This window comes from Bemisia tabaci, chromosome 5, assembly GCF_918797505.1.
Source record: "Bemisia tabaci chromosome 5, PGI_BMITA_v3".
Classification (NCBI taxonomy): Eukaryota; Metazoa; Arthropoda; class Insecta; order Hemiptera; family Aleyrodidae; genus Bemisia; species Bemisia tabaci.
In genome coordinates, this window is record NC_092797.1 from 1,147,549 (window position 1) to 1,160,402 (window position 12,854).

At 42.3% G+C, this 12,854-nt stretch overlaps 1 protein-coding gene across 13 annotated transcripts in view; it reads left to right on the plus strand.

Annotated features, from left to right (window-relative positions):
* Positions 1 to 12,854, plus strand: part of shep (RNA binding motif single stranded interacting protein alan shepard) — a 121,693-nt gene that overhangs the window by 49,812 nt on the left and 59,027 nt on the right. For 12 of the 13 annotated variants that reach the window (XM_072301055.1, XM_072301062.1, XM_072301063.1 and 9 more), the window contains one exon: positions 12,090 to 12,134. The exons of the other annotated variant lie outside the window; for it this stretch is intronic. In XM_072301055.1, the coding sequence (XP_072157156.1) occupies positions 12,090 to 12,134 (45 nt within the window). The remainder of the gene's footprint in view (positions 1 to 12,089; positions 12,135 to 12,854) is intronic. 13 annotated transcript variants of the gene reach the window in all.

Genomic DNA, 12,854 nt, shown 5'->3' on the forward strand with positions numbered 1-12,854 from the left:
GTGCTTCATCGTCGAGGAAACGCCACTCCTGACGACAATGCTCCCGTCCGAAGGAAAAACGCCGTATGAACATTTGGGAGTTGCCAAATTTCCCATAATAAAACATGCATTTTTGACGACATTCATGCATATTTTTCCTTGAAATATTCAGAAATTTTAGATTAAATTGCCCACAAAATTGTCTGAAAATTTTGGAAAATAATATTCACAATTTTTCCAGTAAATTTGGTTTTTGTCGATAGGAACTTGGCAACGCCTGAAGGCTCTTACGGCGTTCTTCCCAGAGACAAGTTCTTCCTTAGCACGACATGATGGGTCCTCGCCTCGCACAGAGAATATTCGGTGACGCTGTGTCGTTCATCATTGTCCATTGGTTCCGACTTCTTCATCTGCCGAATTTTTACGCCGCACAGTGGCTCAAGTCCTCGGGTCATGTAGGACGTGAAATTTCTGACTTAACCTGGAAATTTTAATGATGACATTGTCAAACTAGGCGCCGCACTTGCGGGAAATCGCTGGCGAAAACCGATGCCTCTTTTGAACTTTTCCCTTTCGTATGAACCAAGATTTATTCTTTAAAATTTTCCTCGTCTTGTCCGACATCCTTCAATGAAGACTCGGAATATGAGCGACGTTTTACCGGGCTCAGGGTGTCTACAAGTCCGGAAATAGTCCTGATTTTTTAAGGGCGGTCCGGAAACATTGCGAAAAAGTGCGTAAAATTCGCAAGAAGGTTCGAAAATTTTTGTCATTTTTGTCGCAATTTGAGCGAGAAATTCAAAGTGTTGAACATTTTCACATTTTTCGAATTTCGTCAAGTGAAGACACTGAAGAAGTACTGAATTTTTCTGTTGAGGAAGTACTGAATTTCTGGGGAATGTGCTGAAGAAGCGCCATGATTTTTGGCCAGCTTGTTTTGGTAGACACCCTGGGGTGGAAAACGCTGCAACCTAGTCGAGCTGCAGCGGGCTGATTATTGAAATTGATAGACAAAGCGGTAGACAAAGAAGACAAAAAGGATGTGGAGGGATCCTGTTGGTGGAAGCGGGTGCTTGCAGTGGACAAAGGACGTAGGTAAGACTAACGAAAAGCAACCCACGAGAGATCCGACAATTAGTCCATCATTTACCCTTAATCTATAAGAAACACCCTCTTCAACCAATAAGATCAATCTATATTCCTTATGTCTTCTTTGTCTATAAATTTCAATAATCGGCCCGCTGGAGCGGTATTTGTGAATTTTTTCCGCTGCTATCCGCCGTCAGGTCTGGGAGTTTGATCGAGTTGCACTGCCACCATGAGTGTCAGTAGAATCTGCAACATGTATATCCAAGCCTTCTTCAAAAGAAAACACCGGGACAACCCTGCAAGCAGGGACGGACTGGCCACGGGGGCGGGGAGGCGATCGCCTCCTAACAATTTGCCGCGGAGGTCTCAAGGGGGCCTCCGCGGCGAATTTTTTTTCGAGTCATCGTTTTTTTCCCCGTAATGTTGTAATTTTCCTATCCTTATCAGTCACTAAAAGGCCCCAAAATCCTTAAAAATTTGTCTCTAAGAGACATAAAAGGTCGCCTAGAGCTATGTGATGAAGGGGCCCCCGAAGAATCCTGAGAATGGGTTATTTTGAAGTTCAAGAACTGTAGAATTTAATTCCAATAATGATTAAAATTGTGTTTAAAAAGTGTGAAATTTTCAAAATTTTCCGGAGGAGGGCTCCCGGACCTTCTTAGAGGGGCCCCCGAACGACAGGAGGGGCCCCCACATTTAGGTCGCCTCCTAACTTTTCGACTACCAGTCCGCCCCTGCCTGCAAGATAATCAGTTTTTAATCCGTCGTTAATATTTTAATAGTATGCAAAAGATCACCCGAGAACTACACTTATTTTTCGCCGTGCCGTTTTACCAGTTAAACGAAGGTAAACGTGAGTTTTATGATGGTGTCAAGCTCCATGTGTGAGGGCAAAGTGGATGTACCGCTGTTTACCGGGGAGTGACGTCAATATCTCCGCTTTTACTGCAGCTCCTCGTTAACCCCCAGATTCAGCAAGTAGATTCAATGGACTAATTCTGTTGGAGAATATTTACAGGGTGTCTCGCATCAGGATTTGTCCAATTGTATTAGGATTTAATCCCGATTTCATCAGGATTTGAGGAAAAATCGGTCGTGAAATCAGGATTTGAGAAAAGTCGGCTGTCCGCTCGGATTTTTTTGTTTTCGCATACGCTTATGCAGAAATTTTAAATTGTCTCCGCAAAAAAAACCGGGTTTCATCAAGATTTCTCAAAATGGGAATAAACTAGACACCCTAATATACTGGAGAACAAGAGCATAGCTACCACGGATCACTAAACGCCTCCAATTTTCACGAGTAGACAATTTCTTAGTCTAGGAGTAGGTTGATTTGTATCCATTTCGGCGTCCCGTTCCGCCAGTCGAACGGAGCTTCCAAAACAAGTTTCAACCTTTGACATGTATCACCTGCTGGCCCCCTTACCAACTTTATCATAGGAGAGCTTCAAACCTGATTTTTTTCTCCTTTTTCTAATGTAATGCACAAAATCGCTTTCAAGACTGTGTTAATACATCTAAATGTGAGATTTGAGTAAATTTCATGGTAATACAAGCAAATATAACCTCCTATCTGCCCTTCTGAATCATCTGCATTCAATGTCCGCCATTTTTTTGGGCCCTGGGAATTCCATAAAGCCCAACAAGGTTGAGCCCATCAAGAGTGGATTTCAGTGGCTGTAATCGATCTAGAGGTACTCTACTGCGAGCTGATTTTTGGAACTGATTGACAAAACTATAGACAAAGAAAAATAATGGAGTATGGAGCGATCCTATTGTCTAAAGTAGGTGGTTCCTATAGACCAAGAGAGAAAATGATTGACTAACTACAGGGTCTATCGTGGGCTGCGTTTAGTTAGTCTATTACCCACATCCTTTGTCAATCGCAACTAGAGAACCTTAATAGGGAAAGAATGGCCACTGGGTCCCATGGAGGGGCTGAGGACCAAAAAATGGCGGTGCTTCCTTTCGGGTTTTGAGGATGGGAGTGGGCTCATTGCCAATTTTTGACGGTTATCACCAACCGTACTTGCTGCAAACCTCACTACATCTACGATGCTTTTTCTCGAAAATTGCGCACGATTAGCCGTAAAACTATGTAAGTAAGTCGCAATAGTGCATTTGGGTAAATTTCTCGTCGCGATAAAGGAAGAAAACTACATTTTGAGTCATTTTGTATTACATTATCTTATAGAGTCGGCCATTTTTGGGTCCTAGAGGACTCCATTGAGCCAATCAGAGATAGAAAACCGAAGTGGCTATTCTCTCCCTATTAAGGCACTCTAATTGCAACCACACGCTCCCGCCAAGAGGGTCCCTCCATATCTCTCTTGTCTTCTTTGTCTACAGCTTAGTCTATCAATTTCAATAATCGGCCCATCGGGCAGAAAAGATCCCGAGTTGATAGCTCCCCTCCTATCTCATTCATCCTTCTCACTGGCTCCCCAACTGGATGACACGAAATTCATTCCCCCTGTTTTTAATAGACTACGTGTTAATATTGGTAGCTTAAGTGTGCGGCGTAACTGCCTCTCTATTCATTCCTTGGTTCCTTTCATCTTGGTTACTCTGTGCTTGTCTTCTCCGCTGCCGCGCCTCGTCTTTTCATCCCAAAGACGAGGAAGTGCAGGGAAGCATTCTTGCCAGATTCTGCTAAAAAATCAGCTCTTTCCTCCATTAAAACCGTGTAAAATATTCAAATTTCATTGTACAACCTGGCAACAATGCAGGGAAGGCATCCGTAGCCGTTTTAACTAGCAGGTTTTCTAACACCTTGGATCGTCCTTGGGGAGACAGAAATCCCGCGGACCCCCTTTTAACGCTAGAGAAATCCCCCGAACCCCCTTTGAAGCTCACAAATCCTCCTTATTGGAGTATTTTTTACTGTCCTCCAGTCACACTTTGACGAAGTATCCCTCTGCCCTCCCCCCCCCCCCCACACACCCTCACCCTTTCTCACGCACGCGTACACATACTATAAGTTCCCAGCTCCGTCCATATGTCAAGGAATTTCGTATAACAAGAATCGGGGGAATCTTAAGATCCACAAATTTGGTCGAGGAATTTCCCCTGAAGCGCTAGGGAATGTGCGGAAATTTTAAGATTCGTCTCTTGTCGAGCACAAGGAATACATTTTATTTCTGATTTGACAATTCAATTGCTAAAAAAAATGTGACTGCAACGTTTCACCGTAGATTTTACAACCAAAAAATGCTACTTTAACCGCTGTTGTAAGCTAATTTAACTACGGGGCTGGTTTAAAGTAGTATTTTTTTGTTGTAAAATCTACATCGAAACATTGCAGTCACTTTTTTTAGCAATTGAATTGTTAAATCATCAATTTAATTTTTCCCGTGTACCCTTGAAAAGAAAATGAATCTCTGAGGGAGAAATTGGTGTTTTGTGAAAATTTTCTATGAGGCGAAAAGTCGTTGTTGGGGGGGGGGGGGGGGGGGGGGGTGTCCGTGGGTGGAGTAAGTGAAGGCCGTGAAGCGTAGTGCGGTGACGGGGGGCCTTGCTTTCTCCCTGTGTAGGACAGGACAGGCCGCGTCACCCGGCTTATCACACTGTGGCGGACAGCCTGCTCACTCTGATGAAGGGGAGTCAAGACTTCGGAGAAGCATTGCAACTAGCAATCACGTCACCCAAGTTGTAGACACAAGTCAGACGCATTAACACTTTGCCCTGCTGTCCATGAAGCCATTCCAGCCAAAAATAATTACAGATTCCGGCTCCTTGACAAATGACACACTCCTTTCAAGTGCTTTGACGTTCCTCTCAATATTTTATGAAATACTCTGTATACGACCCAATCGTCTCGTCGTCGTCTTCGCACAGTGGATCGAGTCAATTAGAGAGGTCGGACATGAAATTATTAAATAAAACTGCAAATTATGATGTTAAATTCGTCGCAGTTTAAATTTCAAGGGTGCTCCTAGTCGAAAAGTTTACGAGAAACCCAATGGAACCACATTTAAAACCTCACAGTTTTGTACAAACGGAGTTATAAGCGTTCAAAGTTTTCAAATTTTGTCCGACCTCTCCTATTGACTCGATCCACCGTGCGTCGTGGCGGATATTGGCGTTCGTCAGATGACAGTAGAGAAACTATTCAGGGTGTCCCAAAGATAAAGGCCGAGATCAACAGAATCGATGGTCCGTGTCGAAATAGGACTTTCTTTCTCTTAAAAAGTTGTCATACCTCATACTGCAGAATCCGCTCTTCTGAATTGCAGTCCCTCCTTTGCGTCAAAAATCGTTTTCTCTTGATTGTGACGATAGTTTTGCATGATGAGAACGCATTAAAATTGGTACTGGCATGTTCCTTCACACGATGAATGCGCTTCTGACCTCAAAATAACCAAATGCATGTCTTAAGGGAGGTTTCAAGGGCGGAGCTGTGACTCGGGGAGGGGGAGGGGGAGATTTTTGGGGGAAAGAAGTTAACAAAAAATCCTATTTTAATCCTCAAAACCTATTCTTACGTTATTTTTGTTTAACTTCGAAACGCCCTGTTTTTCAGAGGCCGCCGATTTTTCGTAGTATTTCCTGAAAGAATCTACGAAAAGTCAATTGGGTCCAACCGTTTTCGAGGAAAAAAAAAACAATTTTGAGGGGAAATTTGGCAAATATGAAACAGAGTCACGTTCTCTCTTCGGGGGAACGATGAATGAGGCAAAACGGAAAAATCTAATTTTTTCCCCGAACCGAGGAGAAGAATCTTGTTTCTCTCGGAAGAATCCAGTAACGAACGAGAGATAAACTCCCGGGTTTAACCATGGACTCTCCGTGAAAATGAGGGAAATATCAGGAAATTAACAATTCTAAAACTATGTATAAGTCGGACAAACCTGGCGACGCGGGACGTGCGATCCGGGGCCTTGTTGCAATTCCCCCCTCCTCCTCCCCCCCCCCCACACACAATTATTCTGCCGTGCCAAGGAAAAACGCCGCATGATCATTCGGGAGTTGCCAAATTTCCTTCGATAAAACCTGTATTTTTGACAAAATTCATGCATATTTTTCCTTGAAATTTTCAGATATTTTAGGTTAAATTGTGCATAAAATTGTCTGAAAATTTGAGAAAATAATATTCTCACTTTTCCCAGTAATTTTGGTTTTTATCGGAGGAAACATGGCAACGTCTGAAGGCCCATACGGCGTTTTTCCTTAGCACGGCAGTATTACTTAGCCGGGCGAGATTATGGGAGCTACTCATTTGGCGGGCGTGATATCGCCCCCACCCCGTCGTCGTCGTAAGAGCCCAACTCGATTTGCACGTGAGCTCCGGAAAGGACGGAAGATCACGGGCCCCACGGCTCATCCGGAAAATGAGTTAGGTGAGAGGCGCCACGATATCTCCTATCGCACCTGACGAGCGATTACTCGCAGACGCAGATGATCAATTAATTAAATCCTCTTGACCGTCTAATTGCCGATCCCGATTAATTTGTGCTATCAGTAGACGGGGGAGGGGGGGGGGGTGTTGCAGAGATAACAGCCTTCTCCTCCTTTTCGCTTTTGACTCTTTCTCATCGACTGTCTCGGTGTCACTAATTGGGCTTCGTCTTGCATCGAGGAACCGCAATCTCTGATTCATCTCTGAAAAAGCACCTATATCTCAGGGTTGCTACAGTCAGGGAAATCCGGGAAATCTCAGGGAAAATGAAGAAATGTCGGAAATGTCGGGGAAAATTTCTTAAATCTCCTTTGTTTGTTTCCAAAATAAGTTTGAGGTTTCGAACTAAAAATTTTGCCAGAAAACTATTTTCAAATATGTCTTCTTAACCATTTGTCACTTCTACAGTTGTCGGGGAATTTCACCAAAATGTGTCAAGGAAGTAAGGGAAATGTCAGGGAATTTCATTTTCCAAATTCTGTGGCAACCCTGATATCTGCAGTGAGAAACTAATGGCGTCGTTTCTCAAATGAGCCAGAACTGGTATTTCGTATTTCCACATTGCGAAATAAAGTCCACTTGGACTACATTTTACAATTAGGAACTATTATTTTCGGCTCACGTATAAAAGCACCGATCCGTGTGGGGAAACTCAGGGCACATGCATCGTGCTTAAAATTCGCCAGAATTAGTTGTTTCTTATCGCAGAATGTACTCCATTCCTTGCTCCTCCATAAGAGCACAATCTCTCTATACGTGGGAGCTTATGACACATGCGTTGTCGCCAAAATTAGCCGGAAATAGTAATCCCACATTTTGCCGAATGAAGTACAACTCTGGCTCAACCATAAAAGCACCTATCTGCTGGCGAGACTAATGGGGTATACGTTGTTTCTGGAATGAGCGAGGGATAGTGCTAAATGTAGTGCGATTATTCATTCCTCTCTCTCTATTTTTTCCGTGAGCATAGAATGGACTTCATTTTGAAATTAGAAACTTCTATTTCTGGGTCATCCACAAGAGCACCTATGAGTTTAGAGAAATTCGCGGCACATGCCTAAGATAACAGGGTTGCCACAGTCAGGGAAACCCGGGAAATATCAGAGAATTTTAAAAAGTCAGGGAAAATCGGGCAATGTCAGGGAAAATTACGAAAATGTCAGGGAAAATTTGTTAAATCACCTTCATTTGCTTTCTAGAATGGTTTGAGGTTTTGAACAACAAATTTTGCTTGAAAACTATTTTCAATTATGGCTCCTTAACCATCCGTCAGATCTTCAATTGTCAGGGAATTTCACCAAAATGTGTCAGGAATTCAGGGAAATGTCAGGGAATTTTATTTTCTAAATTCTGTGGCAACCCTGAGATAAGCCAGAAATAGTATAGTTTAGTGTAATATAACGGAAAAGTTTAGACTTTGTATTTACGCTGTTTAAAAGAGGAGAGGACGATCTGTCAACTTTCAAAAAGCTCGAGAAATCACTCCACTCTCGTCTCACTATCAGAAAAAGCGATTGTGGTGAATAACGTGAACGTGGGAGTAGTGAGATAAGAAGCTTCTCATTGGCTATGGCTTTGCGCGAAAAAATAGAAACGTAGAAAGGATGGTTATACAAGGTAAACCAGAAGTTCCGCACCACCCCTAATATTCCCAAAAGTCGTTTCTTGTGACCTAGGAGGACACACACAATTACAAGTCTCTATCACAATTTGTACGAAAGTTGCTGGGGTCATGCTCGGTGCTTTGTGGTGCGGGACTTTAGAATCACCCTGTATGAACAATAACTTAAGCGGAAGATAAGCAGACACCCAGCTAAACATGTCCCAAAATCAAAGCGAAACAAACGAACGGGGGGAGGGGGCAAAAATCCTTCTGGCATTTTTCTCTCTGAAATAAGGTTCAATTTTTACCGGGAATTGCATTTACCCATCAATCGAATTAAAGAGAGAAAAAATTGCGCCCCCCAATTTCATTCAATGATTGAGGCTTTTTCCGGTAAATGGACGTATGGGACTTCCAGTGCTGATATATGATTGTGCAACGGAGTTCTTTAGTTGTAAGAAACTTATCCGGCAGTGTTCTGCTATGAATTTTTCCCTGCATTTTCTCCGAGTATTCCTTCAAAGTCGATTGTGAATGTAATTCATTTGCCGCAAATGTTGCAAAAAATTACACAATCTTAGCAGCATTGCAAGCCTCATACGCCCTTTTACTGAAAAGTGCCTTTTTCAAGAATTGGAATGAAATGATAATTAGTCCCAGAGCCCTTTAGTGTTGATACGATACAGTGTTACATATGACCAATCTATTTGGGAACCTTTAGAATTTATGAATCCTTTTAGTTGAGCGGTATCCTCATTCGATTTCTGCCTCTGGCATTTCCTGTCGGAGGAAACTCACTACGTTATCAGTATCAGTTCCAACTCAAAGCGGCCTATGATTCATCGCTTATCCCATGACTCAAAAAATTGGGGGAGGGGGATTCCTGGGCACTGACTCGCTCCTATATTTTTCCCGAATTTGAATTACAAATTTTTTCACGGAAGTGCTCGTCATTTTCATTCATTTTCTCCACCGTCTTCAATCCGTCTCGGCTCATTCCGAATCCCATCAATAATGAAAATTAATCGGAACACCGATAACTTAGTCCGTACTGCCGTGCTAAGGAAGAACGCCGTACGAGCCTTCAGACGTTGCCAAGTTTCTTCCAATAAAAACCGAATTTACTGGGAAAACTGTGAATGTTTTTTCCCAAAATTTTCAGACAATTTTGTACGCAACTTAATCTGAAAATTTCAAAGGAAAACGTGCATGAATGTCGTCTAGAATACATGTTTGATCAAGGGAAATTCGGCAACTCTCGAATGTTCTTACGGCGTTCTTCCTTAGTACGGCAGCGTAGCTCTAATCCGGAGGGGACTACTTGATTTTTCCACCATTCTTTTTTTTTTTTTTTCAAAGTAAGGGTTAAGTGCTCGGCGCAGTGATTAATAAAAATGCGTTTGCAATTTCATTCCCCTCTTCTTGCAAGCCACGACCAGTGGCGTGGCGTGGCGTGGCTTGCTTTGCGATGTATCGATTGATCTGTCATTTAAACCTAAGGAAAAGGATCGAACAACATGGTGTTGGCAACGAGCACCCTAATAATCGATTGTTACCATAGCTTCAAGTGGGGAAATATCGAATAATCGATCATTGACGCCTCGCTTCTGGCCACGACCTCGATCCAGGCATTCAATCGAGGCGATCGGCCAAGGACTAAGTATCGCCAATCCGTAACAATGTAACATGCAAATGCTCATGCTACATCAGACTCATCGTGAGCACAGCAGACGAAGAAAAATTTATACGCTATTGAAAATGAACTTCCATAGACTTTTCCCGCTCAAGAATTCTGGTCGTTTCGGAAGGAATTCAGTTGCTTTGAGGGAATCGTGGGCGGCATCAGCAGGAGAGCTTAATTGCCCGCTTGCCGCCGCCCCCCCCCCCCCTCCCCGGCCCACTGAAACTGTGAGGGTTTTGATAATCCAGTGTAACGTAATCTTTGATCCTTGATGTTGTATTTCAATTAACTTTTCGATAAGATTAGCTTATTATGGTTCCTAGGTAGACCCAGTGTTAAAAAAAATTGTCCTAGGAGGCCTTTTAAACCCCCTATCGGAGGTGAGGAGGCCGCACTATCCCCTTAGATGAAGCCGGGCAGAGTTGCACAGTCAGGAAAACCGGGAAAATGTCAGGGAAAATTTGTTAAATCACCTTCATTTGCTTTCTAGAATGGGTTTGAGATTTTGAACAACAAATTTTGCTTGGAAACCACTTACAATTATGCCTTCTAAATCATCCGTCACATCTTCAATTGTCAAAGAATTCCACCAAAATGTGTAAGGGAAATCAGGGAAATGTCAGGGAATTTCATTTTCTAAATTCTGTGGCATCCCTGCTGGGGAACTCCCCTAGACCTAGGGGATGTCTTGCCAAATTTCTCCAAAAATTCGTGATTAGTCAAGGGAAGTTTGGCAACGTCTGAAGGCTCATACGGCGTTCTTCCTTAGCGTGGCAACAGTGGTGTCTAAGTCTTCGAATTTTTGCATCAGAATTTTAAGAGAACTCCATTATTTGGACGTATTTCTGTCAAACAGAACTATGTTCATCAAGACATGAGTCCTGAGACCCATAAGAATACATACTTAATAGGGCTCACGTCATGATGCACACAGTTCCGTTTGACAGAAATGCGTCCATTTCCACCATCAGGCGAATTTTACTTGATTTTTTGCTCATGAACCATACGAGGCCGAAAATATCGTCGGCGTTGGAATTTGACTTTAGCCACACTCGATTAGGTAGCTAAGTTGTTGGCACGGGGTTTCTGAAATATATGGATTACATTTTGCAATAAGGAACTACTATTTCTAGCCCATTTTAGAAAAGCATACATGTCATTGGTTTCCCTATACAGATATGTGCTTTTATGGGAAAGCCAAAGATTGTGGTTCCTTATTGCAAAATGTAATCCATACTCTCTCTGGTCGGGTCTTTTTCGCACTTAACTATTCAATCTTCCTGGAGACAGGCTTGAGAGATGAACGATGCTATTCTCAGTTATTTTCAGCGCTCATGAACTTTGATCCTCATCGGACTTGCGAGCCGAGTTCTGTCAACTGGGCGCGTTCGGTTAGTTGATGTTATGAATTTTTCATTTCGTGCAACTGTGTCGCACACTTTGACGTCGCGTTTCGCAATTGGGAAAACAAGACGCGGTTTGTTATCAGAATTCGATTCAGCCAAATACGCTTCGCATGTGCGAAGCTTCCACAGAGCACCTTTCCAGTTTTCAGATACGATTCTTTCCTCCCTCCCAAATTAGGATTTTTTCCCCCAGCGCTCACGAGACGGTCTCGAATCATTTTTTGCGTCGCTTGCGATCATTGAAGGAAATGAGAAGCATGATTGCTTTTAGGGTGTCTACAAGTCCGGAAAGTTCGCAAATAGTATTGATCTCTTAAGGACCGTCCGGAAGTACTGAAAAAGAGCGGAAATTCTGCTAGAAGGTCCGGAATTTTTCATTTTTGTCGCAGTTTGAAAGAGAAATTCAAAATGTAGAAATTTTTCGAATTTCGTCAAATGGAGGTACTGAAAAAGTACTGAATTTTTCCGTTTAGGAGGCACTGAATTTCTTTGGGATGTACTGTAAAAGTACTGGTTTTTGGCCAGCCTGTTTTAGTAGACACCCTGGCTATCAATTTCAATAAGCGGCCGGCTGGTATCGTTCGACGAACCATGGATTCGTTGCAATCCTAATATTTATACAGTATACCAGGAGTCCAAAAAATTGACGAGCCTACCTCTCTTCTCCGTTGATACAATGAGACTCTTGCTCTGAACCGAGTTGAATTTATCTCCGATTCTATTATCTTGCAATTGTCTTTACCGCAATATCGCATTTAGATTAGCTCTGTACAGATATTTTTAAGTGAGCGTCTGTGTTGGTGTAGTTTCTCATCAGTTTTAATAATCTCTTCAAGTTTTACTTACTTTTGACCTATAATACTATAAAATAATGCATAATAAATTTACATTTATTTAATAATACTAATAATAAAATTATTGTTTATGTTTCAGGTAAGTGCCGTAAGCAGTGCCTCTGAGCCTTTTAATTGTACAGGAGTACGTAAGTTTTCTCTATATCATTCTTACGCGAATGATCTTGCCAATTCATAGTCCTAACTCCTATGTCATTGATTGGCGGCGATCAAGGTGTTTCCCGCCTATCAATAGATTTTAACACTGGATTATAAGCTATGTTTTCTCATCAAAAGTTCACGAAGAACACGATTCGTGCAACGAAAGTTGAATGCAATTCCTAACCAAAAACCAATGTTTTTCAATGCACGAATTCAGGGTGTACAAGTCCGGAATTTCTGGAAAATCCGCAAATAGTACTGATTTTTTTAAGGGCGGTCCGGAAGTTCCAAAAAAGTGCAGAAAATCCGCAAGAAGGTCCAGAATTTTTTTCATTTTTTTCTTATTTTTGTCGCAATCTGAGCAAGAAATCAAAATTTTTGAAATTTTACGAATTTCCTCAATTAGAGGTACTGAAAAAGTACTGAATATTTCTGTTGAGACGGTACTGAATTTCTTGGGAATGTACTGAAAACGTGCTGTAAAAGTACTGATTTTTGGCCAGCCTGTTTTAGTAGACACCCTGGAATTCATACATCCTGCTCTTTTAAAGAAACCATAATCTCCTCGAGTTAAATCGCACATCAACCGTTGCCTCAACAGCCTTTGCGGAATGAAAATATGGCAACCTCGCAGCATTAGCATTTGGCTCAGCTGTTGCACGTTGTTTGTTTGTTGACGCCTTGAACAACGCACAGCGAGGAA